General features: G+C 40.6%; 1 protein-coding gene across 1 annotated transcript in view; it reads left to right on the top strand.

The window, feature by feature from the left end:
• The window catches only part of GCLC (glutamate-cysteine ligase catalytic subunit), a 48,283-nt gene that overhangs the window by 6,010 nt on the left and 17,248 nt on the right, over positions 1-25,025 (top strand). The window contains exons 2-6 of the mRNA XM_025419047.3: positions 16,017-16,129; positions 16,971-17,153; positions 20,421-20,534; positions 23,097-23,155; positions 23,265-23,398. Of these exons, the coding sequence (XP_025274832.1) occupies positions 16,017-16,129; positions 16,971-17,153; positions 20,421-20,534; positions 23,097-23,155; positions 23,265-23,398 (603 nt within the window). The remainder of the gene's footprint in view (positions 1-16,016; positions 16,130-16,970; positions 17,154-20,420; positions 20,535-23,096; positions 23,156-23,264; positions 23,399-25,025) is intronic.

The raw sequence follows: 25,025 nt of genomic DNA, 5'->3' as shown, positions 1-25,025 counted from the left end.
ATTGCACATATGTTCTCTCAGTCCATTTTCATCCTCTTAAGGGTGTCTTTTGGAGAACAGAAGTTGTTCATTTTAATAAAAGTCCAGTTTGTCCGCTTGTTCTTTTACAGATCATACTTTTGGTGTGATACCTAAGAAATCTCTCCTTAATCCAAGATCACAAAAGTTTTCTCCCATATTTTCTTCTAGAAGTTTTATAATCTTAGGCTTTACAGTTAGGTCTATGATCCATTTTGAGGTAGCTTAGTATGTGGTGTAAGGGATTTTTGATTTTGGTTGCCTTAGCACCATTTGTTGAAAAGATTATTCTTTCTCTACTGCCAGAGGTACACGGCCTTTGTAGCTTGTCTAATACCAGTTGTCTATCTGTGTGTGTGGCTTTATTTCTGGATTCTTTGTACTGTTCCATTGATCTATTTGTCTATCTTTATGCCTGTAATACACTCTTTTTATTGCTGTGGCTTTATAATACATTGTGAGATCAGGCAGTGTTAGCCCTCCAACTTTGTTCTTTTTCAGCTTGTTTTGACTTTTCTAGGTCTTTTGAATTTCCACATGAATTTTAGAACTAGCTTGGCAGTTACTACCAAAACAAAACTACCAAAACCTTCTGGGGTTTTGACTGTAATCGTTTTGAATCTGTAGATCACGTTGGGAAGAATTGATACCTTAATGAGTCTTCTGACCCATGAAAAATTCTTTAATTTCTCTCATCTATGTTTTGTATTACATGTGTACATTACATTTTGTTCATGTTTTGTGCTACAAAACGTTTTTCCATATACAAGTCTAGCACATCTTTTGTTAGATATCACGGTTTCATATTTTTCTTTTGTAAATGGTATTTATTACGTTTCAGTTTCTGAATGTTCATTACTAATGAAATTGATTTTTGCATATTTATCTTCTGCAGCCTTACTAAACTCATTCCTTTTTTTTTTTTTTTTTTTTTTTTACTAAACTCATTCTTGAACATGTGGGATACAGTTCTAACAACTGTTTTAATCTTTGCTAATTCTGTCATCTTTGTTATTTAAGTTCACTTTTATTCTTTTAAGATTTTATTTCAGAGGAAGCACAAGCAACAAGAGGGGGCAGAGGGAGAAGCATACTCCCCACTGAGCAGGAAGCTCAACCTGGGGCTCCATGACCTGAGCCCAGGGCAAAGCCTTAACCAACTGAGCCACCCAGTTTTATTCTTTTCTGAATGTTTCCCTGCATCTCTGCATGCCTGGTAATTTTTGATTGGATGCCAGATTTTACGAATTTTACCTTGTTGGGTGCTTGTTTTGTATATTTCTAACCATCTTCTTTAAGCTTTGCTCTACATTATAGTCATTGGGAGATAGTTTAATCTTTTGAGGTCTTGATTTTATAATTAGATCTGGAGAAGTCTCTAGGGCTAATCCTTCTACTGAGGCAGGACCTTTATGAGTACTTTCCTCAGTGCCTCAGAGTTAGGAGTTAATACTATTTTGGCTTGTTGGGAACACACTCAGGCCCAGTTTTGGGTACTTGCCTTGTGTATGGGTTGATTTACTACTGAATCCTTAAGGGTTAACCCTCTACAGATCTCCAGGGTTCTCTCTGCAGCTCTCTCTTCTCTGTGGTACTTGGTCCTGTGAACTCTTATTGATTTGGTTTCCTCAGACTTTCAGCTTTATCTCCACAATTCAGGGAGTACTCCAGGTTCTGCTTCACCTTCCTGCACATGATATACAGACTCTCTTCCAAGCAGTGAGCTGGGGCAATTGTAGGGCTCCGATTTGCTTTTCTCCCCTATGTCTCAGGAATCTCTGCCTTTTGTTACCTATTATCTAGTGTCTTGAAAAAGCTACTTTTTCATACTCTTTTTGGCTGTTTTCAGGTGGGAAGGTAAAATTGGTTGCTTTTACTCTGTCTTGTGCAGAAATAGAAGTCTTTCCCATTTTTTCTGTTATTCTTTCAGCACTGTTCTCCTTTGTCTGTAAATTTCATCCAAAGGGTGACTGCCCTTGTGGTTATAAGATACCTCCAGCAACCAAGATGTAGCCAGGTTTTTATTTTTATTTATTTTTTTAAAATTACTTATTCTTAATCTCTAAACCCATCGTGGGTTTAGAGATTGAACCCACAACCCCAAGATTAAGAGTTGCATGCTCTTGTAGCTAAGCCAGCCAGGTGTGCCCCTAGCCAATCTTAAAGTCAGGATTTTCTTTGGCTTTGTTATGAGGTTCATCACTTAGTATCACTGTTTTCATCTTATGACTGGGTATTTGGTGAAAACACAATTACTTTAAAACTTTGCATATGTTTTATGAATAGAGTTTAATTTAAAGATGCAAGTCTAAGGCCCAAGCCTTCCCCCAAATGACTGTGTGATCTTAGATACAGAACTTAAATTCTTGAGACCATGATTTCCTGCTCTGTAAGACTAAATATATATATATCATTTAGTTTTGAACTGCGTGTTTACATCTTTAGTTTCTACGTGTGGTTTTTTTTTTTTTTTGACAATTTAATTGCTTCAGAATAAATTCCATACGACTTCTAAAAATCAGGAAATGCTTACAAGAAATGGTAGAATCTTTTTCCTTACCTTGTCACACTTCGGGTTTTAACATTGATCTAAGATCATACACTTCACTGGCCGACAAAGTAATGTAATTATAAAGCCATAGAGACTAGGTTTCTAGAATTTTTTTTTTTAATATCTTAAGCCTAGTTGAGCCTCAAAACTTTTCTATTAAAGCAAGATGGTATTGCAAAAATATTTTCTTCAGAAAAGTTGATATTTAAGTTTTACTTGCATGTGATGACAAAACACCAAAGGCTTTATTTCCATGATGGATAACTTTTAAATTAAGTATTATGTAGGAAGGTACACATCAGGGGTTCCTGTGCTAGGTCATGGGGTTCAAGAGAGAAATCAAAAGTGAGAAGCTCTCTGCACTTGAATTCCAGTGGAAGGCAAGTGGGGTACGCAAGGGGGAGGGAGGCGTTTGCTGTATACCTGGAGATCTGGGAGTCTTATGGATGGAGGGTGGGGAATGAACCTTCTGGTAGATCTCAAAGGAAGATGAACAAGGAAAGGGTATGAAGAGATGCAAGGAAGAGTATGAACAGATGTGAAATTATGGAGGTGCCTGATGTTGAGGGAGTACTGCTATAACACCGGACCAAAGCAGGGAAAAGGCAATAGCTAGAAGTTGAGGCTAGAGCAGTGGGTTGGGTTCAGGTATTGTTAGGTCCAAGACTGGTAAAAGGAGGTTTCTTCTAGGTCCCTTTGGTCATAGTGAAATAGAATGGGTTGGGAGGAATAACTAGAGACGAGGAACTCCTACTACAGAGGGACCTTTCACTGCTAGGAGAGAGGAGGAGTATAGCCCAGGGCTCTGGAGATAAAGATTTGTGTATATTAAAGAGATACTTTCGAAAAGTCCAAGGACCTAGCACATGAGTGGTTAGGTTATGTCTCTCATACCGGTTCTTGGCATAGATGACCAAGTGAGTAAGAATCCCTGCAAGGATGATTCCTTGGGGAGCTATTGGTTTGAATACTCTGGTTTCGAACCCTTTAAGGAGAGTCATACTCCTTCAGTCGAAATACCAGGTAGATAATGAAGTGAAAGCTGGAGCAACATCTGAGCTGGCTGTGTGTATGGCAGGGAAGCCACATGCCTGAAGATGGTGGTTAAAACCAAAGTGGAGAGTGAGGAAACGGGCTGTGCCTCAGAACCCTGATGAATACACATGGGATCCTGAAAGGAAACAGTGTGAGGGATAGTAGCACTGGCATGTGTGGGAAGGAGGATAGTATGCTTTTGAGAGCTGTGGAAGGATGGGAACTGAAGTGAAGCCACTGGATTTGCTGGTTAGGCAGGGACTGAAGGCTTTGGCAACAGATTATCTGGAACATATTAAGAATTTGGGGAAAACAAAAATTGGTTTCTGGCCAAAATAAATGGCACAAAGCCCATGGATGTTTTCACAGCTCGTAGGGTCCTTGAAATCTTGATTATAATTTGAGACAGAATTGAACTATTTCAGTTGAACTGGATGGCATGTGAGTTTGAATATCACTTAAGTAATACTGCCATGGCTATTCAGTTGTCTCCATAGTATATTAACAATAATTGTAATGTATTGAGTATATTAGAATGATGACCCTGAATCTCCACTTAAAGATTAGATTTCTTAGTCGTTAAGATGGAAACATGATTAAGCCACAGGCTGCTAGCCAAAAGAGCTCATTTTGGATACATCTTGATAGGTATTCAGAAATCTTGGTTATCTGGATTGGTATATCCTTGGAGAATATATGGCTACTATTCTATGCCATTGGACACTTTCTGGAGAGCTTTCTGTATGCTTAGGGGTTTTTTTTGTGTCTGTTATGGTCAGATCATTTGGGATTTGGTAGTTAAACTTAATTCCAGAACAAGATTACAAAAGAACCCCAAGCCAGATGTTCCTCATTACATAAATGTTCACACAGATCCACTGGTCTTGTCTCCCTTCCCCTGAGGTCCTTTTTTTAGTCTTTTGGATTTGGTTAACGCTTTTTTTTTTTTTTTTTTTTTAACTGGATGCTGATGTAGCAGAGTTAAAACAAAACTATTAGGCAAGAGACTCCATGACCCTTTTCCTGGAAGCTAGTAAGAATCCAGGCTGTGACTTTGCCCCATTTGGATTACCTACAGAGGTCATGGGCTGGGGTACACAGGGCTTTACATATTTTAGTGCTCTGAAGAGAGAAAGATCTTGAAGTACCTGTAAAAAGCTGGCTGGCACTTCTCTGAAGACTTTTTAAGAGTTAGGGTTTATAGCAGTGACCATCAACCCTTTCTAGAAAGTTAACATTTTTAATTAAAAAAAAAAAAAAGCTTTGTTTGAAAGGATATGCTCTGAGAACTTTAAACCTCAGACAAAACTGAAGAGAAGCTATTTAGGAGCGTATCCTTCATTTCCTTCTGGAAATGTTCACATATTTACACAAGTCGGGCGTTTGGAAGGTACCTTTTTAGCATGATTTCAACAGCCCTGCCTGTGCTTAAGCACAGTAGTCCTCTCTCTTGCCCCCCCCTCCCCTCCCCCCCCTTTCTCTAAGGCTGCCAGTTGCTGTATTAAATTGTACCTGGGGCCCTGATCCTAGGGGCTTTAGTACTCCGAGGATAAGGAAGTAAACAAAAGGTTTCTGAATACAAAGTTTATGCACTTTACTCCCAGAAGCATCTCAAGCCCTTACCCAGAGAACACTTTATACCCAATTTCTGCAAGCTTGGCATCTGGTTTCTCAGCTCAGGATAGATTATAAACAAATCAATTGAGGCAGAACAAGAGAGACCAATACAGAGAGCAGCTGTGAAAAGCGCATCTAGACGTGGCAACCCAGTGTACCTCCAAGAACCTCGCTCTGGTGTGATTCTAGTTAAAGGAAATTGCTAATGAAGCCTGAAGACGTAAAAGTGGAAGTGTGTGTTTAGGAACTTCCTATTGATAGCAGAAGAGGGCATAATCAATTTTAGAAAGATTTCCACTGATACATACATAAAAATTTTTAAGAGAGCATATGCTTAAAAGGGGTAACAAGACCATGCATTTAAATAAAATTACCATCCTGGCAATACAGAATGAGTAACGTATTTGAGAGTGAAAGAAAAATGGGTGGTCATATGCTTAGAATTTCTAGACCAGTTTAATAGACCTACAGAGGGATCCCTGGGTGGCGCAGCGGTTTAGCGCCTGCCTTTGGCCCAGGGTGCGATCCTAGAGACCCTGGGATCGAATCCCACGTCAGGCTCCCGGTCCATGGAGCCTGCTTCTCCCTCTGCCTCTCTCTCTCTCTCTCTCTCTCTCTCTCTCTCTCTCTCTGTGATGTGACTATCATAAATAAATAAAAATTAAAAAAAAACAGACGTACAGAAATACAGATTCCCCCCCCAACAGAAAGTAGAGCATCCTTATGAAACCTTGTAACCCAAAATGCTATAAATCAAAGAAGCAATTACCATTAATATAGAAAAAATCTTGAGTGCTCTGAGACCCCAAAAATAACCTTAGATTTTTTTGATACCTTCGGACATATCTTGCTATCAGATGCACAAAATAAAGTCCAGATGCTCACTGACACAGTTCAGAACTCTGCCTACTTGAGGCCTACTTGAGGCAGAACTCTGCCTACTTGAGGCTGGGTGTGGTTCCCAGGGCAGGGACTTGGTGGCACCCTCTCACTGCGTGGGTGCCCAACGTCTCTATAAGGGCTCTATAAAGGCATTATTTTTGCCTTTTTTCGTTTTTCAGTTAGCAAAAACAAATACCCCACTTTCTGAAAGTTATGGCACTTTTCTTTTATGAAAGACCTACATTAGTTTGTATTTCGCTAACAGAAATCCAAAGAGGATTTTTGCTTTTATGGGGGGAAAAAGGCAGTTACATCCTAATGTAGGTCTTTGCAATAGGCCACTTGTTTTTACCAAACTTTTGGAAAACCGGGAACACTCTACACCAATTCCACTAATGAGAGATTTTAATAGGAGCACTGTGCTTTCAGATAACAGAAACCTATGCTAATGTAGGTCTTTCATACAAATAAAGTGGCTTGGCTGGAATTTTTAAAAAGAGGATAGTTGTATTGCTTTAAAACTGGAAAAGACTTTTTCTCCTCCTATATTTCCAAATGATGAAACTAAAGCCCAGAGACAGATATTTCAAATGTCTATATTTGTATTATTTCTAAGAGGGAAAATTTAAGACTGTTCTAAAAAGGGTGGTGCCCCTTGGGAAGGGGGACAAGAAGGAGGATCATAATGCTGGGGGGGGGGGGGGTGGTCAGCAAAGGTGTCTCTAAGAAGATAGCACTTGAGACCCACAGGAGCCAGCTATTTGAAGGGCTGAAGTAAAATCTGCCCAAGCCCAGAGAAGTACTTGTTGTCAAGGCCCTCTCTTGGTTGTTAGAGAAATAAATGGAAGCATGGCCACAACATGGTGGGGAAAAGGGAGGTTTAAAAAGGAGGCAGCTGAAGACTGAAGACTGACCCTAATGCTCTTGGTGATGGGTGTTGGATTTTTTTGCTCAGTGTGAGCCACTTGAAAGTTTCAAGGGAGGGGATTGAGTAGATCTGCTTGGTGCAGGAACCCAAGACCACTCAATGGCAGAATTAGGTAGTGGTCTGTCCTACAAGCTTTCACTTTTGATGGAGACCAGTAGTACCTGGAACAAATGCCAAATGAAATATTTTGGTGAAATGCTACTGCCTTTCCCATGAGTGACACATTCTGGTATTCTCTATTTCAAAATTTTTAATGTAATGTTGATTACAGCCTACTTCAGCCCACTACAGGGTTTGTAAGTAGCATTTGGAAAACACCTCAAAGACCCTATTCTGCCTCAGTAAACTTACTCCTGCCCACGGACTAGAAAATGATAGCCAAAAGCATCTGAGTGGTGCTGTGTACTTACTGTTTTAGGCAGTTGACATGTAGTTATATGTGCTCCTTCCCAGAAACTGATAGACTCCAAAGCCTGCCCTCCCCTCCCCCCATGCACCGGCTCCCAAAAAAGCAGGAGGGAAAGCGCTCTGCAACAGTTTCCATGGGCTCCAGCCCAGGATGAGGTTGAAGGTGGAAAGAAAGAGGAAGATATGTTCATGATAAAGGAAGTAGGCTTTTTGTTTGAGTGAAAATATAAATGTCTCAGAGCCACAGATGCTTAAGTATTTATCGTTACCAGATGGACTGTGATTCCCTTCTAGTTGAAATGCCAACATCCTTTCAAAACTAAAATACTGACTATGCTTGGTGAACTTCTCGGTCTGCAGGACACATGCTAACAGGTTTAGTAATGTGACCGCAGCCTTCCCAGCTAATCTTCTGCTGGCAGTGGAGCCCTGTGAAAAGGCAGACATGGATGAGCCTTTTCTAGAAAATCAGGCTGACCTCACTTGATAGTTATGCAGTCTATGCCAGGCTCGGCCCAGGGCAGCAGGTAGTGGGCCAGAATCCGGAGCTTTGACTTACCTCTTTAACATGAACTTCAAATATGGCAGGAAAGAGGTTTATATTAACAGGAGTCTCCCATCTTTCCACCTCCCGAATTAAGGTTAGAATTGCTCTCTCAGTGGGATCTGCCCAAACTCCAGGTGTCACTCCTAAGGAGGAGCCCTGATGCTACCTCTATGAGACCTGACTATGAAAGAGTATCTGCTCAGATTCTTTTGATGGTGGAATAGAACCTTAAACCAGAGGTGTTGAATCCCTGACCCCCATCCTGCCCCTGCCTTGTGGGAGGGAGGAACAGGGTGGCCTTCTGGGCACAATAGTCGTTGCTTTGGAAGTGGAATTTCTCTGTTTTAGCATTGGCTCTCATTTAGTCTCTTTAGAAAGCATGATTTTTTAAAACCTCTTTGTTTGGTGGGTTAGTCTACCCCTAATTCCTAAAAACTAAAATGCCAAATTTCTCCCTGTTTCTCAGGCAGTCCTTGAATTTAGGCCAACCTAATTTATAAACATACATTAAAGGAATGTGCTTGTTCTCTTGCTTTCCCAGCTCTGAGTGCATTCAGGCAGAGCTCTGTGTACCACCGTGGAGAGTGGGTGTTCTCTCCAGCAACAGGTGGCCCCCTGCTAACCCAAAGCTCAGTCACACCTAGTAGAAGCCACCTCTGAGGTTCTTGATGCAGACCTCCAACACTGAGCACTGCAAAGCAGCCTCTATCTGGATGGGGACCAGGATACTTCCTTTTTTGTCAGCCACATGGTGACCAGGACCCTGGCAGAGGAATATGTTCACAGAAAAGAGCCAAAGAATTCACTTGTCCTTAGAACCCAGAAGTGATAGAACTAAAGTACAGATGTTCTGAGGTAAATAAAAACTATATTTGCAATATTGTTCAGGAGGAATTGTGTTTTGGTTTAGGTTTAGGATGGTTTTAATTGCTGAATGCCTGTGTTAAATTGGTGGCCGTAGTTACCACTGGTAATTCTACTTGGTGGAACTACCTTTTGTGTGGTTAATTTATGTGAGAAGACTGGTTGGGTTCTGCTAGATTTGATTAGAAAGAAAGTAGGAATGCCTTAACATGGTCTTTATAACCATCAGAACATTAAAATTGACATGCTTAAAGTGTAGTGATATGGCTAAAGAAAAAAAAATCTGAATGTAGATTCAGGGGCCCAAAAAATAGAGGTCTCATGCTATTAATAGCACGTGAAAGCAGATTTACTTTCAAGGATTTCCTATGTAATTAATATACCCAGGTACAATTCTAGCGTTGTGGTTTCTTCCGGGTTTTAGTCCGGTGTGGTCCAACACACTCTCTGTAGTAATAGAAATATTTGCTCTACTTGGTAGGTTGTAGCCACTAATCCAAGTGCCTAGTGGGACTTGGGAACTGGATTTTTAATTTTAGTTAAATCTAAATCTGAATAGTCACATGTGATTAGTATCTACTAGAACAGACAATGTGAGGTTTTTTCTTTAGTGAAAGGTGTCATTGTTTCTCATTTTCCCTGTAGCTCCTATTTTCTTTCCTCCTTTTAAAGTCTTAAATTTTTTCACTTAGGCTTCATATTACTAATCTTGGCATGTGAAAATTTTTTCTCTGTGTGGGCCAAGATCATGATTCAAGGAAGTTACTTCACGGAATCATACAGGAAATTCACTGATGTTATGTATTGTTAAAATTGAGATTAACCTATTATAAATAAAAATCAGCCTGCTCTGTAAGCTGAAGTAACAGAAGACCAGGTCAGGGCAAGGCCACATTTATTTTGGTTTCTAAAAGTGTAAACTTCCCTAGAGCACTCCCTGTGTAATTTGGTGATATGAAATGACCTTTCATAGTAGGAGAGAAAGTCAAAATACATAAAATATTATAAGAATTTGATACAGCTTTAGACTAAACTACTAAAGTATTTGGGGAAACATAGGGCAGTTTTATATATCAGCAGTTTAAAACATCACCACATACATAGCTATACAAAAGCATGTGTGTTACAGTTTGTACTTTGTAGTTAGTAGTCTACCAAAAGTGCTCAGACATTACCACATAAAACAGTGGATTTGATGTTGGCAATGCCATTAGATGTGTCTAACCTGGGAGTCCACCTTAAATTCTGAGCCACATGAAGTTTCATTATGTTTGTATTAGAACTTCTTGTTCACGTTGATTCACTATCAAGCACAGCTCTTTTGGTCTCATCATTTGGGTCTTCCCTATTGAAGTACAGGTGCTTACAAAAATAAACATCACTGCAGCTAGCACCTCTTTGGGTGCTCTAAGTTTGGGTATCATGCTAGGTAAGGAAATGAATGCCATCCAGCTGGGTGGTTGACAGTGCCCAAAAATATTGGTCATTTGTATTTTGCCATGTAATAAAACAGTCTTCTGGACAGAAGGCATGGCCACTAGCTTTAAGACAGCTTCTAATCTAGAGAAGGACTGTTGTGGTGTGATCTCTATGGGGTGAGCTCAGTTTATCTGCATCTCTGACCAGCCAGACATGTGATTATCCTGCAGTCAGAATGGTGGTTGGGGAAAGCACAGGAATCCTCTGAGGAGTTGAAACATAGTAGACACTTCCCATTGGCCTGTCCCTTTCCTCCAGAAAGACTTCTGATCCCCTAGACTGGGTCACTTCCTCCTATTACATATGCACAGCTCCACTTGGTCATCTGGAGCACTCACCCAGATCATTTTGCTCTATTGTGTTGTTGGCAGTGACTCTAACAGCAATGGAAGCTTGAGAACAGGAGCCACACCTGTGTGACTCTTCACCAGATTGCCAGCACCCACCCAACACTGGGCCTCACTGAGTGGATGAAAGGGCAGAGGAGTAAGGGCGGAGAGCAAGACCATGGGTTTTGGTACTGATTGGCCATGAACTCTAACTAGAACCTTAACCCTCAAGTAACTGTAGACTTAGAGTTAGTGTGAAGGGAAAAACTGGGTCTTTGAGAAGCAACAGGTAGTTCTAGCAGGAGTCAAGACTATTGCTTGGGCCACTGGAAAAATGCCAACAGTGGAGCAGAGGAGCTGGCCCAGAGCCCCAAATTTTGAATTTCGGTGGGATGGCTGGAAAGAAAAGAATTTCTCAAAGTATAATCTCCCTAAATAGAGAACTGCCTATAACTGCTTCTGAGCCCTATAGAACTATATTACTTGCCTAATTAAGTACCATTTTTACCTCCAGGGAGTAGAAATGTAAACATTCATTTGTATTTTATAAAATGTCTAACCTTTCCTCAAATTCTTTAAGATTTTATTTATTCATGAGAGAGAGAGGCAGAGACACAGGCAGAACCAGAAGCAGGCTCCTCACAAGGAGCCCGAAGTGGGAGTCGATCCTGGATCCTGGGGATCACACCCTGAGCCAAAGGCAAGTGCTCAACCGCTGAGCCGCCCAGGTGTCCCACTTTCCTCAAATTCTAAGCTCCTTGAAACTCTTACCTTCATGGGAGAGTATTAAAAAAAAAAAAAAAAAAAGTACAAAGGAAATTTATTTTCAACTAGTGGTAAATGCCATTTAAAGACAACATAAATCCTGAAAAATTTATTTTGACATTAATGGTTACTCTTGTTATCTTGAATTCTGATGCCATGAGTATTTCACAGTCTACTATTCAGCATTGTCCTGAGTACTTACATCACCCTCAATTAAGATGCTTTACTTTTATTGGGCTAATTTCAGGTGAACATAAAGTACCTCATGCTTGTGTAAACCTGCACTGAATGACTAGTAGATTGTGTTCAGGCTGTTCCTAGCAGCACTATATAACACATAGCCTACATAATAGTCTTTTGAATGGGCCTTTGTCTTTGATTCAACAGCTCCAAGATATTAGTGGCTTTTTACCCTAGTGGGATAGAATTTAGCCTTATTAGCAATGAAATCTAATTATATTTCTGAATTATTTATAGAAAAAGTAGTACACATTTTAAAATGAGGGTCTCTCACAGTGGCCAGTTATTTTTATTGTGTCTGTTGTCTCCCCCCCCCCCCCCCATTTAAAAAGATAACTGATGGGGGTACCATATAGCAGTGTCCCTAAGTTACATTTAGGGAGTTGAAATCTATGTACCAAGAAGAGAGCCCAGTGGCTATTTTTGCTACTTCCAAATACTATACTGATTATGCAGATTTGAAGTAGTCACTCTGCAGTCTGCTTATAATACCTTCAGGTTTGTGTGTGTGTGCAGCCTACATAGATGTGGCTGTAACTCTGAATACATGGCTCGCATACTATTTGAAGTTAGGAAGCTGGTATGGTTTAATCCTTGAAATCTGTTGTGTTCAGAAGGGCCTCTATATCCTTTTTTTTTTTTTTTTCCTCTCATCCTTTGGATGCAAAAAAGGAAGTTTAAGATGGGGAGAATATCCATATATGATTAAAAAAAAAAAAAAAAACACTGTGGCTTTAGGTATTCTACATGGGGAAAGCATTGTCTTAATGTGTCACTTTATTATCACTTAGTAGCCAGTTCACTGAACCAAACACCATGTTGGCTCTAGTTTGGCCATGTTAGGAAAGACTGAGTTGATTTTTTTTTTTTTTTTTAATGCCTGTGTGATCTAGAATTAGAAATAAACATTAATGAATTGAGGCGGGTGGGGGGAAGGGTTTAAAAAGATAACAAAAAAGCCAAGAGCTAAAAGAATCATCCTGAGCACAGAGGCAGAAAAATCAGTGGCTGTGAGGGATGATTACTTCAGAACACCTTACATTTGAGTCTGAAAAATGCTCAGGAAGGTTTTTTTGTTTTTTGTTTTTTGTTTTTTTAATTTATTTATCATGAGAGAGACAGGCAAAGGCACAGGCAGAGGGAGAAGCAGGCTTCATGCAGGGAGCCTCAATCCCAGGTCCCCAGGATCACACCCTGGGCTGAAGGCGGTGCTAAACCTCTGAGCCACCCAGGCTGCCTGCTCAGGGAGTTCTTAAGGCTTCTAACTGAACTTTCATTTTATCCAAAAGTAAGTCCCACATTTATGGTTTTTGTCTCTTTGGGTAAATATTCTGATGTTTGTTTCATTTGCTTAATGAGATCATGGGTGATTATTTTTTAATTAAGGAGAGTTTGGTTTATAAACACTTTAAATGTCATCTGTTTGGCTGATATTTAAAACTCAGGCTGAGTTTGAGCTTCTTCTGTCTGCCCTTCTCATCCTTCCAACGCGTGGCCTCAGAATGACTTTGAAAACTAAGGGTTTCAATTATTTCAAAACTAGAAAACCAACCAGAGTTATTACACTCTAATTTATATAAGTGGTAAAAGAAATCTTGCTCATTTTGATCAGATAAATAATGGGAACCCGGTAAGCTAGGAAGTATCTCTTTGTCTTGCAGGAAACATGCTATCTGGTTAGGAAGATAATGCAGATAATTGATGATGCCCTGCAGATGTGTTGGGAGCTGGTGATTAGAGGAAATACTGAAGTAGAAAGATTGCTCCTGAGAAAGTTAGCAAGGTGTCATAGAACCAGAAGCTCTGTCCTGGGCCAAAGAGATAGGCTAAGACATCTGTTTACTTATTTATTTTTAAGGCATCTGTTTAAATTTGTAACTGTAACTGCTGTGTCTCAGCTTCTATGATGTCAGGTCCACTTCAATAAATGGAGGCATAATCAATTTATGAGATTTTTCAGCCAGTATCATATCCTATCCCTGCCTCATGTAGCTTATAATGATTTTTTTAAAAGCTTATCACACTACTCATGAAGATTGGCATCCTCTAGCAGCGAGGTGTGCTGTGCCTTGAGGCCAGGCAGACTAGGCTCCCATCCTTGCCCTGACACTTGTGGCCTTGGGTGGCTTACTCAGCCTCTTGGAACAGCTTTGCACGTCTGTAAAATAGGTGATCATGCCTACTTCGAATGATGGAATTGAGAATTAGGATCCATATATTGAAAATTCACAGCATACCCTTTCTCATGCTTATTTAAAAGTAAACTTGTTTCTTAGGATATTTTTATATATCCATCCTGAGACTCAATAAAGTTTCCTTTTCCATCAGCTCTTAGCTATTCAGGAGTCTTAGCTCTGGATGGAGAAGCTATCTGAAAAACTGTAGTTAAATTTAGGAGCAATTCCAGATTCTACAGCCCACAGTTTTCAGGCATTTGACATTGAGTGATTGTACAAATGCACTACTATATCCCATTTCTGGTTCATGTAGCTAACCAAGTAGTCTTTACCTATTTCTTGAACTGAAAAATTCTAATAGAAGAGCAAGAGTGGGAACTTAAACTCATCAGTAAGACAGCTATCTAAGTTCAGTCTGCTATAACATATACCACAGACTAGGTGGCTTAAACAACAGACAACTAGACCTCGTGGATCTGGAGGTTGGGAAGTTCAAGGTCAAAGGTGGTGAGATACTTATTTCCAGATAAGGGCCCTCTTCCTGGCTTAGAAATGGCTGCCTTCTTGCTGTGTCCTCACACGGTGGGAAGAGAGATCATCTTTTTCATTTCTTCTTATAAGGGCACTAATCCCACCCTATTGGGGAATAAGAGCTTCAGCATACAAATTTGGGAGAGTGGGGCACAAACATTCAGTCCATAACAACTGATAAAAGTTAGTTGAAAGTTCCATTTTTGTTGTTTAAACCTAGCAGGCAATTTCCTACGGTTACTATTTTTAAATTTTTAAAAGTTCTATTTTACAGAAAGTGAGCATAAGTGGGGGCTTGAGGGGAATGGCAGGCAGAGGGAGAAGCAGGCTCCCCTCAGAGCAGGGAGCCTGGTATGGGGCTCAATCTCAAGATGCTGGGATTGTGAACTGAGCTCCACCCAGGTGCCCCACTTTTCCCCTTTATAATCACATTTCTTAGCTAAGGTGCAAAACAGCCTCTTGTTGAACATTACTGTGTCTGGTAATGGATGGCTGACTGAAATGCCTTCCAAGACTAGGCAGGTGCACATAAGTAAGAAATAGGTCACTGCAGACCAGACCACTTCCTCTTAGAGGAGAGCAGCTCATACCCTACCCAGTAGGATTGGGCTTCTGGGTATTTATTTATAAGGCTCTAATCTGGATTTGCATGTAAAATGTCAGATAGATACTAGATTTTTTTTTTTTTTTTAAGCCAAACAAAATACTTCTGCTAACTGATCTGCCTTATGGGGCACCGGGTTATCACCTTTCCTCTTCTGTCTCAGTATCTTCTCCGAAGGGTACTCTAAAGTGTTTGCCTGAATGATCTGATTCCATACCTTTTCACTTATGTATGGATGTTTTATTTCAGCCATAAATTGTGATTCATAGTCTTCATTATTTACACCAACTATCATGATTTAAAGCATGTGATTTCAGGGAAAACAAAAAGCAGGCTCTATTTGTACTTTGTCCAGAAAAAGTCTTACTTTTGTATTTAACTCCTGATATTTATCAGAATTCCACCAGGTATTGTTACAAATGCACTAGTGCACCCAGCATTGTAAATTGTATATGGTTTCAGAGTGGGGAAGTTGTCTTAAGTTACTTTTGAAAAACCAAAATTAAATTGTTGAAACTCCTAAAATAACTTCTCCATACTGGTGTGTTTATGATTATGATTTAACTCTCCACCAGGGAGACTTTTAATGGGATTTAATATCCCACCAGTAAAAAACAATAATCTATTATGACAATATTCCCAGTTAACCACTTTCATAAACTTACAGTAAGCCATTTGAGGAAATAAATTTTAAAGTGCAACTTCTTTTTCTAATTGTAGTGTACAGAATTTTAGCTTTGTACTTCAAAAGTATTTCAGTCTGTCAAAATAGGCATCTTGACTTTGGGATATTAAGTGAGAGCAGGAGGAAAAAGTAATTAAGGAAAGAAGTTCTGGTCCTCAAACAGTGGCACTATTGACTGATCATTTTCTCCCGTATTTCCTGTTATGCAAAAGAACACTCATTGTGTGCCATGTAGTGTGAGCAAATTACTTTCTTGAGTTTTGTGGGTCCTTTCCAACCTTCACATTTCCCTGCCTTCTCTTGAAGGTTGCACTGAACATGGTCTGGAAGGTTAATCTTTCTTTTACTTTCAATAGGTGGAGTACATGTTGGTGTCTTTTGATCATGAAAATAAAAAAGTCCGGTTGGTCCTGTCTGGAGAGGAAGTTCTTGAAACTCTACAAGAAAAGGGGGAAAGGACAAACCCAAAGTAAGCTGCTATATCAGAGGGTTGTCTTAGTGTTTCTGAACCTGCTTGAACTACTGAAATAGAATCTTTGCTCAGATGTATAGGAGGCTGGATGGCATTGTGGCTGAGAGCACAGGCTCTGGTCCCCCTACTTCATAGCTGGGTATAACTGTGGGCAAGTTAGCTTCCCTGTGCCTGTTTTCTCATCTGTAAAATGGGGATAATAATGCCTCCAGTGTAGGATGTTGACATTTTAAATACACTAATGTATTTAAGCACTTAGAACTATAAACTCAGTATAAAGCCTGCTTACTACTAAATGTTTAAAAAAAATAAAATAAAAAAATAAAAAATAAAAAAACATGGACAAAGTGTTTTTGAGATCCCAAACCATGGTTGCAGATAAAACTTGCAAGTGAGTTTGTTGGGCTAGCAGGATTTTTGAAAGATTTCTTTTAAAGTAGACAAAGAGATAAAGGTACTTTCCAGTTCCATCTTTCTATTCCCTCAGTTTTGGAAGGCAGCATTTGGATTTGGAGGCCCAGCAGTATGAACTGAAAGAGCCCTTTTGGCCTCTTCTCCCTTCTCACAAAGTGAACTAGCTTTGTCTTGAACAATGAGTTCCCTCGGTGTGGTTTTCAGTTGCTTACAAATATTTTGCACCCTGTACTCCTAACCCTCTCACAGTTGAAGAGCTCTGGAGAATTACCAGCCTTTGGGAACTGTAAAGGAGTTCTTAGCATCATTTATATGGAATGGTGTTTAAATTTTTTGAAGTGACTTTTTAAAGACTTCTAAAAATTGAGTAGACAGCTAGACAGCAGCAAAATATGATGGACTGGAATTGTTTCCTCCACTGTAGCCATCCTACCCTGTGGAGACCAGAGTATGGCAGTTACATGATTGAAGGCACACCTGGACAGCCATACGGTGGAACCATGTCTGAGTTCAACACAGTCGAAGACAACATGAGGAAACGCCGGAAGGAAGCAACTTCTCTATTAGGAGAAAATCAGGCTCTCTGTACAATAACTTCATTTCCCAGGTTAGTTTCTATATTAACATGCCCCAGCAGATAGTTCAGAGCTTTGGGTTATATAAAGAGCAGATCATGACCCAAGCATTTAGTTCTCATACTTCATGGACAGTTCATACTTCATGCTGTGTTGGATGGAATCTGTAACGTTAGAGCTGCAGACAAAAATCATGTGCCAGTTTCAGCAGGAGGTGGTGGGGGGTGGGATGGGGAACACTGTGGTGAGAGCATTCATCTGGCCTCAGTGGACAAGACCGTAAGGACCACCATGACTGCTAGCATTGTGGCAGCATCCACCCCAGCCTGGGGTGGAGGGAGCAGTGGATCTGCCAAGCACTTCTGACCCTGTAAGGAGGAGCTGAGTCTGATGATTATCAGGTGCTCTTCTCTGACTCTCAGAGTTGCTTCCCCATGCCTCTTTCCCCACTGGTGAATGGTGGTATTGGTAGCTGATTGGAGGGTCACGTGATAGAGGGCTGGTATCAGTGCTCCCAGTCTGCAACTGATACATCCTAACTATGAAGGGGGCGGGGGGGTCGTCATTAGGCCATGTTTGAGTCTTGGGTTGAAACGGAAATTTACAGTTTGTTATCAAATCTAGTCATAGCTGAAAGTTTATAAAAGTAAATACAAAGTAAACCTTAAATAGTGAAGCTATGCTCTTAGTTTAGAATGAGGTACATAAATATCATACAACTATACATTAGTAGCTCTGCACACAAATGCAATTCTACCAAATTGTAAATCTGCTTTATCTGTGCTAGATGTCTATCATTGTGGCAAAGTATGCTTACTTCCTCAAGGTTCAGAAGACCTTTGGGGATTGATATCCATAGACTGAAACATTTAGAACTATTTTGATGCCCTATTTTTTTTTCTGTTAAATGTCCATAATGAACACAGGCATTCAGAGTCCTATTGCTGGTTTTGGAAGGACACTTGGAATTTTCTTTTTAAAAATCTTCAGTGTAACATCTAAATAGTTGAAACCCTACTTAAACAACTCAAACATTTAGAGATAGAGCTCTTATTTTCTGTGATTCCTTCATTCCATTATGCAGGTCACTCTTCTCCCCTGCCAGAAGAAAAACCCCAGCTGGATGAGGGTGGACAGGTTTGCTTGGAAGAGAATTGGCATAGTCCTTTGCCCTAGTGTTTTAAGGAGGAGGTAAAAAGAAATCGTGACTCTGCCATTCACTCAGTTACTGGAGTGCCTGCTCCATGCCAGATCCATGCAATGTGGGGACGCAGCCCCACATTGAATGCAAACAGGCACCGTCTTTGCGTATGTGGAGACTGAGTGATTAGATACCCACAGATCCAGGTGATACAAAGTTGAGGAAGTGCTGTGAGGAAGAGATGTGGAGCAGAGAGTGGGACATGGTTGTCAGGTGGATTCTGCAAGGTGGGGAGGATGATTGATGTACAGAGCCCTGGTAGGAATTGACTAAGAGGGAGGAGGAGAGGGACAGCTTACGGAGAGGAGACAGAGTGGCAGTCATTCCAGGATGAATGAGGAGAGTGTGGAGCTTCATGAGAACCGGAAGAAGACTGGCCAGTGGGACCAGGATGCTGAGAAGGAAACGGAAGCTGGGGAAGGGGACGCTGGGCAAGTAGTTGGTGGGCCAGATCACGTTAACCAAGAATTTAAGTTGCTATCCTAAAAGCAGTAGGAATTAATATAAAGGGTGAGTTGAGACAGAGGAGTAAATTTATTCTAAAAAATTAAAAATATATATATATTTTTTGATGGGAGGGTATTTTTGGACTTGTAAACAAAATAATTCAGTTGGAGAAGCCTCACCTTCTAGCAGCAGTAAATGATAAGGAAAGTTTTGATTTGGGGTCAAGAGAGAAAGGAGTACTTGGTTTCTTAAGTATAAACTATAATTTATTTAGCCTCTATAAAGAGGCCAAACTATCATGGAGCTGTAATGCAAAACAGTGGCCAAGTGAATATCTAAATTTAAATTAATCAAACTTAAGTGGAAATTTTAGTTCCTCAGTCACTAGCCTCAATTCAAGTGCTCACTAGCCGCATGTATTGGACACACTGGTTTTGGACAGGGTAGACATGAAACATTCCCATTGTTGCAGAAGGTTTTGTTGGATGCTGCTGGTCTGGAAAATAAGCAGTACTGTAAAAATCTGAGGATCTGAGTTCTGATTACTTTGTCCTGCCAAACACCTTTTGTTTTTCCTTCCATTCAGTTTAATTCTGGTTGGCTCAAAATTCCCAAGATCAAAGTTTGCCACTCTACAGGACTTCCCCTAAGTTTGCAGGCTCATAGTAAATAATGCACACAGCTGTAAGAATTCTTAGGAACCCTCATTATAGCTGGAAACTGTTTTCCAGATAAGATCAGCAAATTCCGTTGTTGTTCACAAGGCGGATATGGGCAGCCAATAGGCACTTTATTTTATAAAAGGTAGGGGCTGAACATAAGGCATGGGTAGTCTTGGCTCTTAAGCCAAAAGTTTCCTACCACTGATCTAAAGCCCTGACAAGAGCCTCCCTTGTTTTGCATTCATGAACTTTGTAGGTCTTCGTCCTCTCTCACAGCACACTTAACAATGACTTTAAAATTCTTAATTTGAAGTGCTGGATGTGGAATTTGAGCTTTACATTTAAGGAAAAATACAGAGCTTCCTTTTTCTGTGTTGGAATTAAAGCTCATCATTTGGTCAAGTAAGATAATAGAGTTGGGTGTCGGACGTCAGAGGGAGATCTCGGGTAGACAGGGACACCTGTTAGAGACACAACGTAATTGAAGGATTCCTGAGGTGACCTGTAAAGGCAAAAGGCAGGAAAGCCCTTCACTATATGAATAAAGCTTATCAACAGGTTGAGGGCAGTAGGGGTGTGCAGGGGTCAAAAGAGATGAAAGCTAGTAAAGGAAGACCGTCAGATGCTGTGTAGGGGGAACCTGTAACCTATGACAATTGATGTGACCCAGCTGAGGGACTTCTGTGCTGTTGATCCTTGCTATTAAATCGAGATGGATAGGACATGAAGAAGCACTCTGAAGATCCCGAGTGGATGGAGGGTCTCTGATAGTCACTAATGGGCAGCAATCACAAAAGATGTTGGTGAGGAAGACCCAAGTACAAGGGGGAGTTTGTAAAGCACAGTATTGACACAGAAGTCATGTGCTAGATTCCCTGTAGGGGGGAAACCAGACAGGCATGGGTGGCTCTAAACAGGTGGAGTGATGGCAAGACATAATTAACTTTTGAAAATAAATCCTACCTACTTAGTTCTTCAATTTGTTGTAGATTAGGCTGTCCTGGGTTCACGCTGCCAGAATTCAAACCCAATCCAGTTGAAGGAGGAGCTTCCAAGTCCCTCTTCTTTCCTGATGAAGCCATAAACAAGCACCCCCGCTTCAGGTGAGTATGACTCTGCATTTAAATGTAGATGTCCCTCACTCTTAGCCCTGCCTGCTGAAAGTAAGGTGCTCCTTCTCAGAATTCTCATTGAGCACTTACAGAATTTAGGCTTCTTTTGTAATTAACCAGAGAAGCCAGCAGGATATATACATGTGACTGCTTGATTGGGGCTTATTAGAGCCCAGCTCGACATGCCCATCTTACAAGTCATCTTAAAGTCATTGGTTTAGCTGCTGTTGTCTTTAGTGTATAGAATTTTCAGCCCTAGTTCTATAAACACCTATTTGGGGAAGTTTTCTCTTCGTCATTCCTACTTTTTCTCCCCTTCTCTAAGTGATCTCATCCCACTCAATAAACCTTCATAACAAAATATGAAAAAAAAAATATATGTACAGCTCTTTACCTTCTGTTCTATTGACTTCTAGTTCTGAGTTTGCAGTTTCATTCCTGGGTTTTAAAGTGGCGTCATGGCCCACACCAGTCTGATCTTGCTTTTTGTATCTTGAGTCTCCTCTGTCATCCTAAACCTAGGCTCCTGACCTGCAGGTGGAGACTTTGGGACTTGTCAGTGTTCATTCCTTTAACAGGTCTGCACACCTGCTAAATGCAGTCTTTGGAGGGAAACAGATTTATAGGTGTAGTTCCCAACTTCAAATGTTATAATGTGTCAAGGGGGAAATAGATTCAGCTGTAAGAAAAGCTAAGATTATGCTGGATGCCAAAAGGTAGATGCACCAGAGACCCTCCTTGGAGAAAGGATGCTTCTGACTGAGGGGATCCCAGCAGGCATGTGAAAGAGGTGGTCTGCTAGCTGAGTCAACATCACCATTATCCACTAGGAACATGTCACCCCACCCCCAGATACAGTTTTAAATTTTCTAACAGTCGGGACTGTGGGCCACCAGGGTCGGTGAAGGATCTCAAGATGGCTGGGCGAAAACTTGCTCTAAAAACCATTGACTGGGTAGCTTTTGGGGAGATCATACCCCGAAACCAGAAGGCCATTGCCAACTCCCTGAAATCCTGGAATGAGATGCTTACCTCCAGGTTGGCTGCTCTTCCTGAGAAACCACCTGCTATCGACTGGGCTTACTACGAGGCCAATGTGGCAAAGGCTGTCTTGGTAGATGACTTTGAGAAGAAGTTTAATGCCCTGAAGGTTCCTGTGCCAGAGGATAAAAACACTGTCCAGGGTGGATGCTGAGGAAAAAGAAGATGTGAAAAGCTGTGCTGAGTTTTTGTTCCTCTCAAAGGCCAGGATTGAAGAATATGAAAAAGAGCTGGAGAAGATGAAGAACATAATTCATTTGATCAGATGACTATTGAGGACCTGAATGAAGTCTTCCCAGAAACCAAATTAGACAAGAAGTAGTATCCCTATTGGCCTCACAAGCCAATTGAAAATTTATAAACTTGAGTTGAGGAGAAAGCCCCGGCCCTCATATTATAAACGTTGGACATTAAAAATAATGATATGGAAAAAAATAAAAAATAAATTTTCTAACAGTCACATGGGATCCCTGGGTGGCGCAGCGGTTTAGCGCCTGCCTTTGGCCCAGGGCGTGATCCTGGAGACCCGGGATCGAATCCCACATCGGGCTCCCGGTGCATGGAGCCTGCTTCTCCCTCTGCCTATGTCTCTGCCTCTCTCTCTCTCTCTGTGTGACTATCATAAATTAAAAAAAAAAAAAAAAATTAAAAAAAAAAAACGTAAAGATGGATTAAGGAACATATTACAAAATTTAAGTCCAATTTATCCAAAATTATTTCAACATGTGGTTAATATTTTAAAATTAGTCGGTAGGGCATTTTATTTTTGTATTTTATAGCCTTCAAAATCTGGTGTATATATTATCCTCACAGCATATTTTAATTAAGATTAGCCCCATTTTAAGTGCACAGCAGCCACAGTGTGCCTGTTGGCTTCTGGATTAGACACTGGGTCTAGAGAATGGGTTTTAATGCTGCTGATTTAGGGGGACAGTAACAAGGTATTGGGGCTCCAGAGATGCCTAGGAAAAGGGAGTATTAAATTAAAGCTTGAAGTTTTTGAAGTAGACATGGGGAGTGTTAGAAATAGATGGTGAGACCAGACCATGGCAGAACTGGGATTTGATTTGAGAAGTTACAGGGAACTGGGGTATCCAAGGTTGAAAAGGGAAGAGAGGGGGTCCCTGGGTTGCTCAGTGGTTTAGCGCCTGCCTTTGGCCCGGGGGGTGATCCTGGGGTCCCGGGGTCGAGTCCCACATTGGGCTCCCTGCATGGAGCCTGCTTCTCCCTCTGCCTGTGTTTCTGCCTCAATCTGTGTCTCGTGAATAAATAAAATCTTTAAAAAAATAGAGAATGGTAATCTGAAGCAAGCAGCAGAGGAAGTGGTAAAAATGCAAAGCCTTCTCACAGAAAATTGCCTCAGAATATCTTGATCCACATAAATACTCTGTAGGATTGCCTCAGAGAATTAGTTTGAGGTAGGATTTCATTCTATTTACTTGTATATGATCAAATTCTTTTACATGGCAATTCTTAAATGACTGATTTATGACGTTTGATTGTCTGTTTCAGTACCCTAACAAGAAATATCCGACATAGGAGAGGAGAAAAAGTTGTCATCAATGTACCAAGTAAGTCCACAGCAAGGTGGTAGAGTGGGAGAGGCACCTGGGGAATTGTTGTTTAATCCTTAAATCTTACCCTTGTCTTTTTTTTTTTTTTTTTAATTTAATCCTACAGTATTTAAGGACAAGAATACACCGTCTCCGTTTATAGAAACGTTTCCTGAGGATGAGGAGGCAGCCAAGGCTTCTAAGCCTGATCATATTTACATGGATGCCATGGGATTTGGGATGGGCAATTGCTGTCTTCAGGTATTGTTTCAATCACACACAGAGGCAGAGTACCCTCATCCATTTCTACTTGCTACTTTTCAAATAAACATGCATTTTTTTACAATCACATTGTAATCAGGTTGAAATGAAAGCAAAGTGTGCCTTTCTGAAAACTGGTGATTTTAGTAAATTCATTGGTAACTATCTCTTGATAGAAAATTCACAGAATCTCCAGTTCAGTACAAAGATAAATGGTCACTAATTCACTTACAGTGTGAGATATTCCATGATCTGTCTCTGTTCTTTCTAGTGATGGACAGGCCTAGAACATGTAACATTCAGATCTGTTTCTGAAAGTGAACTCTGGGTGTGCTCTAGTGACTTTGTGATCCAAGGAAAGGATTGTTTGGACTTTTAAGTTTTCATATTCAGGCAAGGCCATCTAGTGGTATGAAAAGAAATGTTCAGCAGCTCATATTTGCCTTGTCCCGGCTAAGTCTCACACAGAAGGTAGTACAGCCTTTCTCTTTTCCTTGCTTAAAACTTTCTGTGGATCTAACCAGATGGCTGGTGTCCCAGGCAGGGATTGTGCCCAAGCTCACTTAGGATCTGGGTGGGTGGGCACAGGACCCACCTGGCAGCAGTGGGTAAAGCGCTCAGGCTGCAGCTGTCCCCCCTCTGGGATTTGGGTAGCTCCCCTCAATTCTTTTTGTCTTGATTTTCTCCTTAGTTAACTGGAAGGTTTATACTAAGTTCCCGTCTAGGTCTGACTCTAAGCCAATACGTACTTTGTTTCTGTTGTTGTTTCAACAGAAGTGCTTGTTTTAACCTTTCATTTGCTTAAAGTCATGTGAGAACAGGAGTACAAGTTGCAAAAAAAAAAAAGAGTACAAGTTGCATAAAGTATAAATTGAAAATTTCAGATTAAAAGAGAGGCCACTTGTTATTGACCAAGGAGATTGTATCCACTTCTGATTACTTCAGAAGATTAGAAATGGTGTCCTTTAGAGGCCTGGAGTGGTGTGAAGCTTGGCCCCCCACGTGAGTCCCTGGACCTCCCAACTACCTGCTCTCCAACCCAGAGGCCAAAAAACTCAGCATTTCCATCACCCCAGACAGCTACAGCATTAGATACATGCCTTCTTGGGCGTAAAGCTCTGATGTGCTTATTTTTACAACTATAAAAGTGAAAATTGAATGCCAGGGTCAGATTTTTCCATGCTAAAATGTGTTTACATAACCATAATTTTTTTTCTAGTTTTCCTGACTTACATAGGCAGTATAAAATGTGCGTCTTCCAAACAGGCCAGTAAGTTTTCTTACAAATGATCACATTTCATAAAGTGACTTTTACCTGCATATCTGCTTCCCTATCTTAATTAGAAATCTTTCTAAAAAGAACCATCAAGCTCTAGAACTTACAGTGCATGGCTTTAAAATTGTATCAGTGCAATGGGAGTACTGATTGCCTTTTCTTGGTTTAATATTAAACTAGGGTACCTTGCCAGGGACAGCACAGTTACTTCATTCTGAAGGGGGATAGTCTTTCCCTTGAAACACTGTACAAATAAATGTGTTCTAACGGTGGGTAGTTAAAAATTATTACCTGTAGATACAGTTTTTCATCCAAATTTAAGCTTTGTCATAGGTTTAGAATTAAGTTGTT

Source organism: Canis lupus, chromosome 12 (assembly GCF_003254725.2).
Source record: "Canis lupus dingo isolate Sandy chromosome 12, ASM325472v2, whole genome shotgun sequence".
NCBI classification, from domain to species: Eukaryota; Metazoa; Chordata; class Mammalia; order Carnivora; family Canidae; genus Canis; species Canis lupus.
Note: the sequence above shows the minus strand (reverse complement) of the source record. Positions and strands in the feature narration are given on the sequence as shown.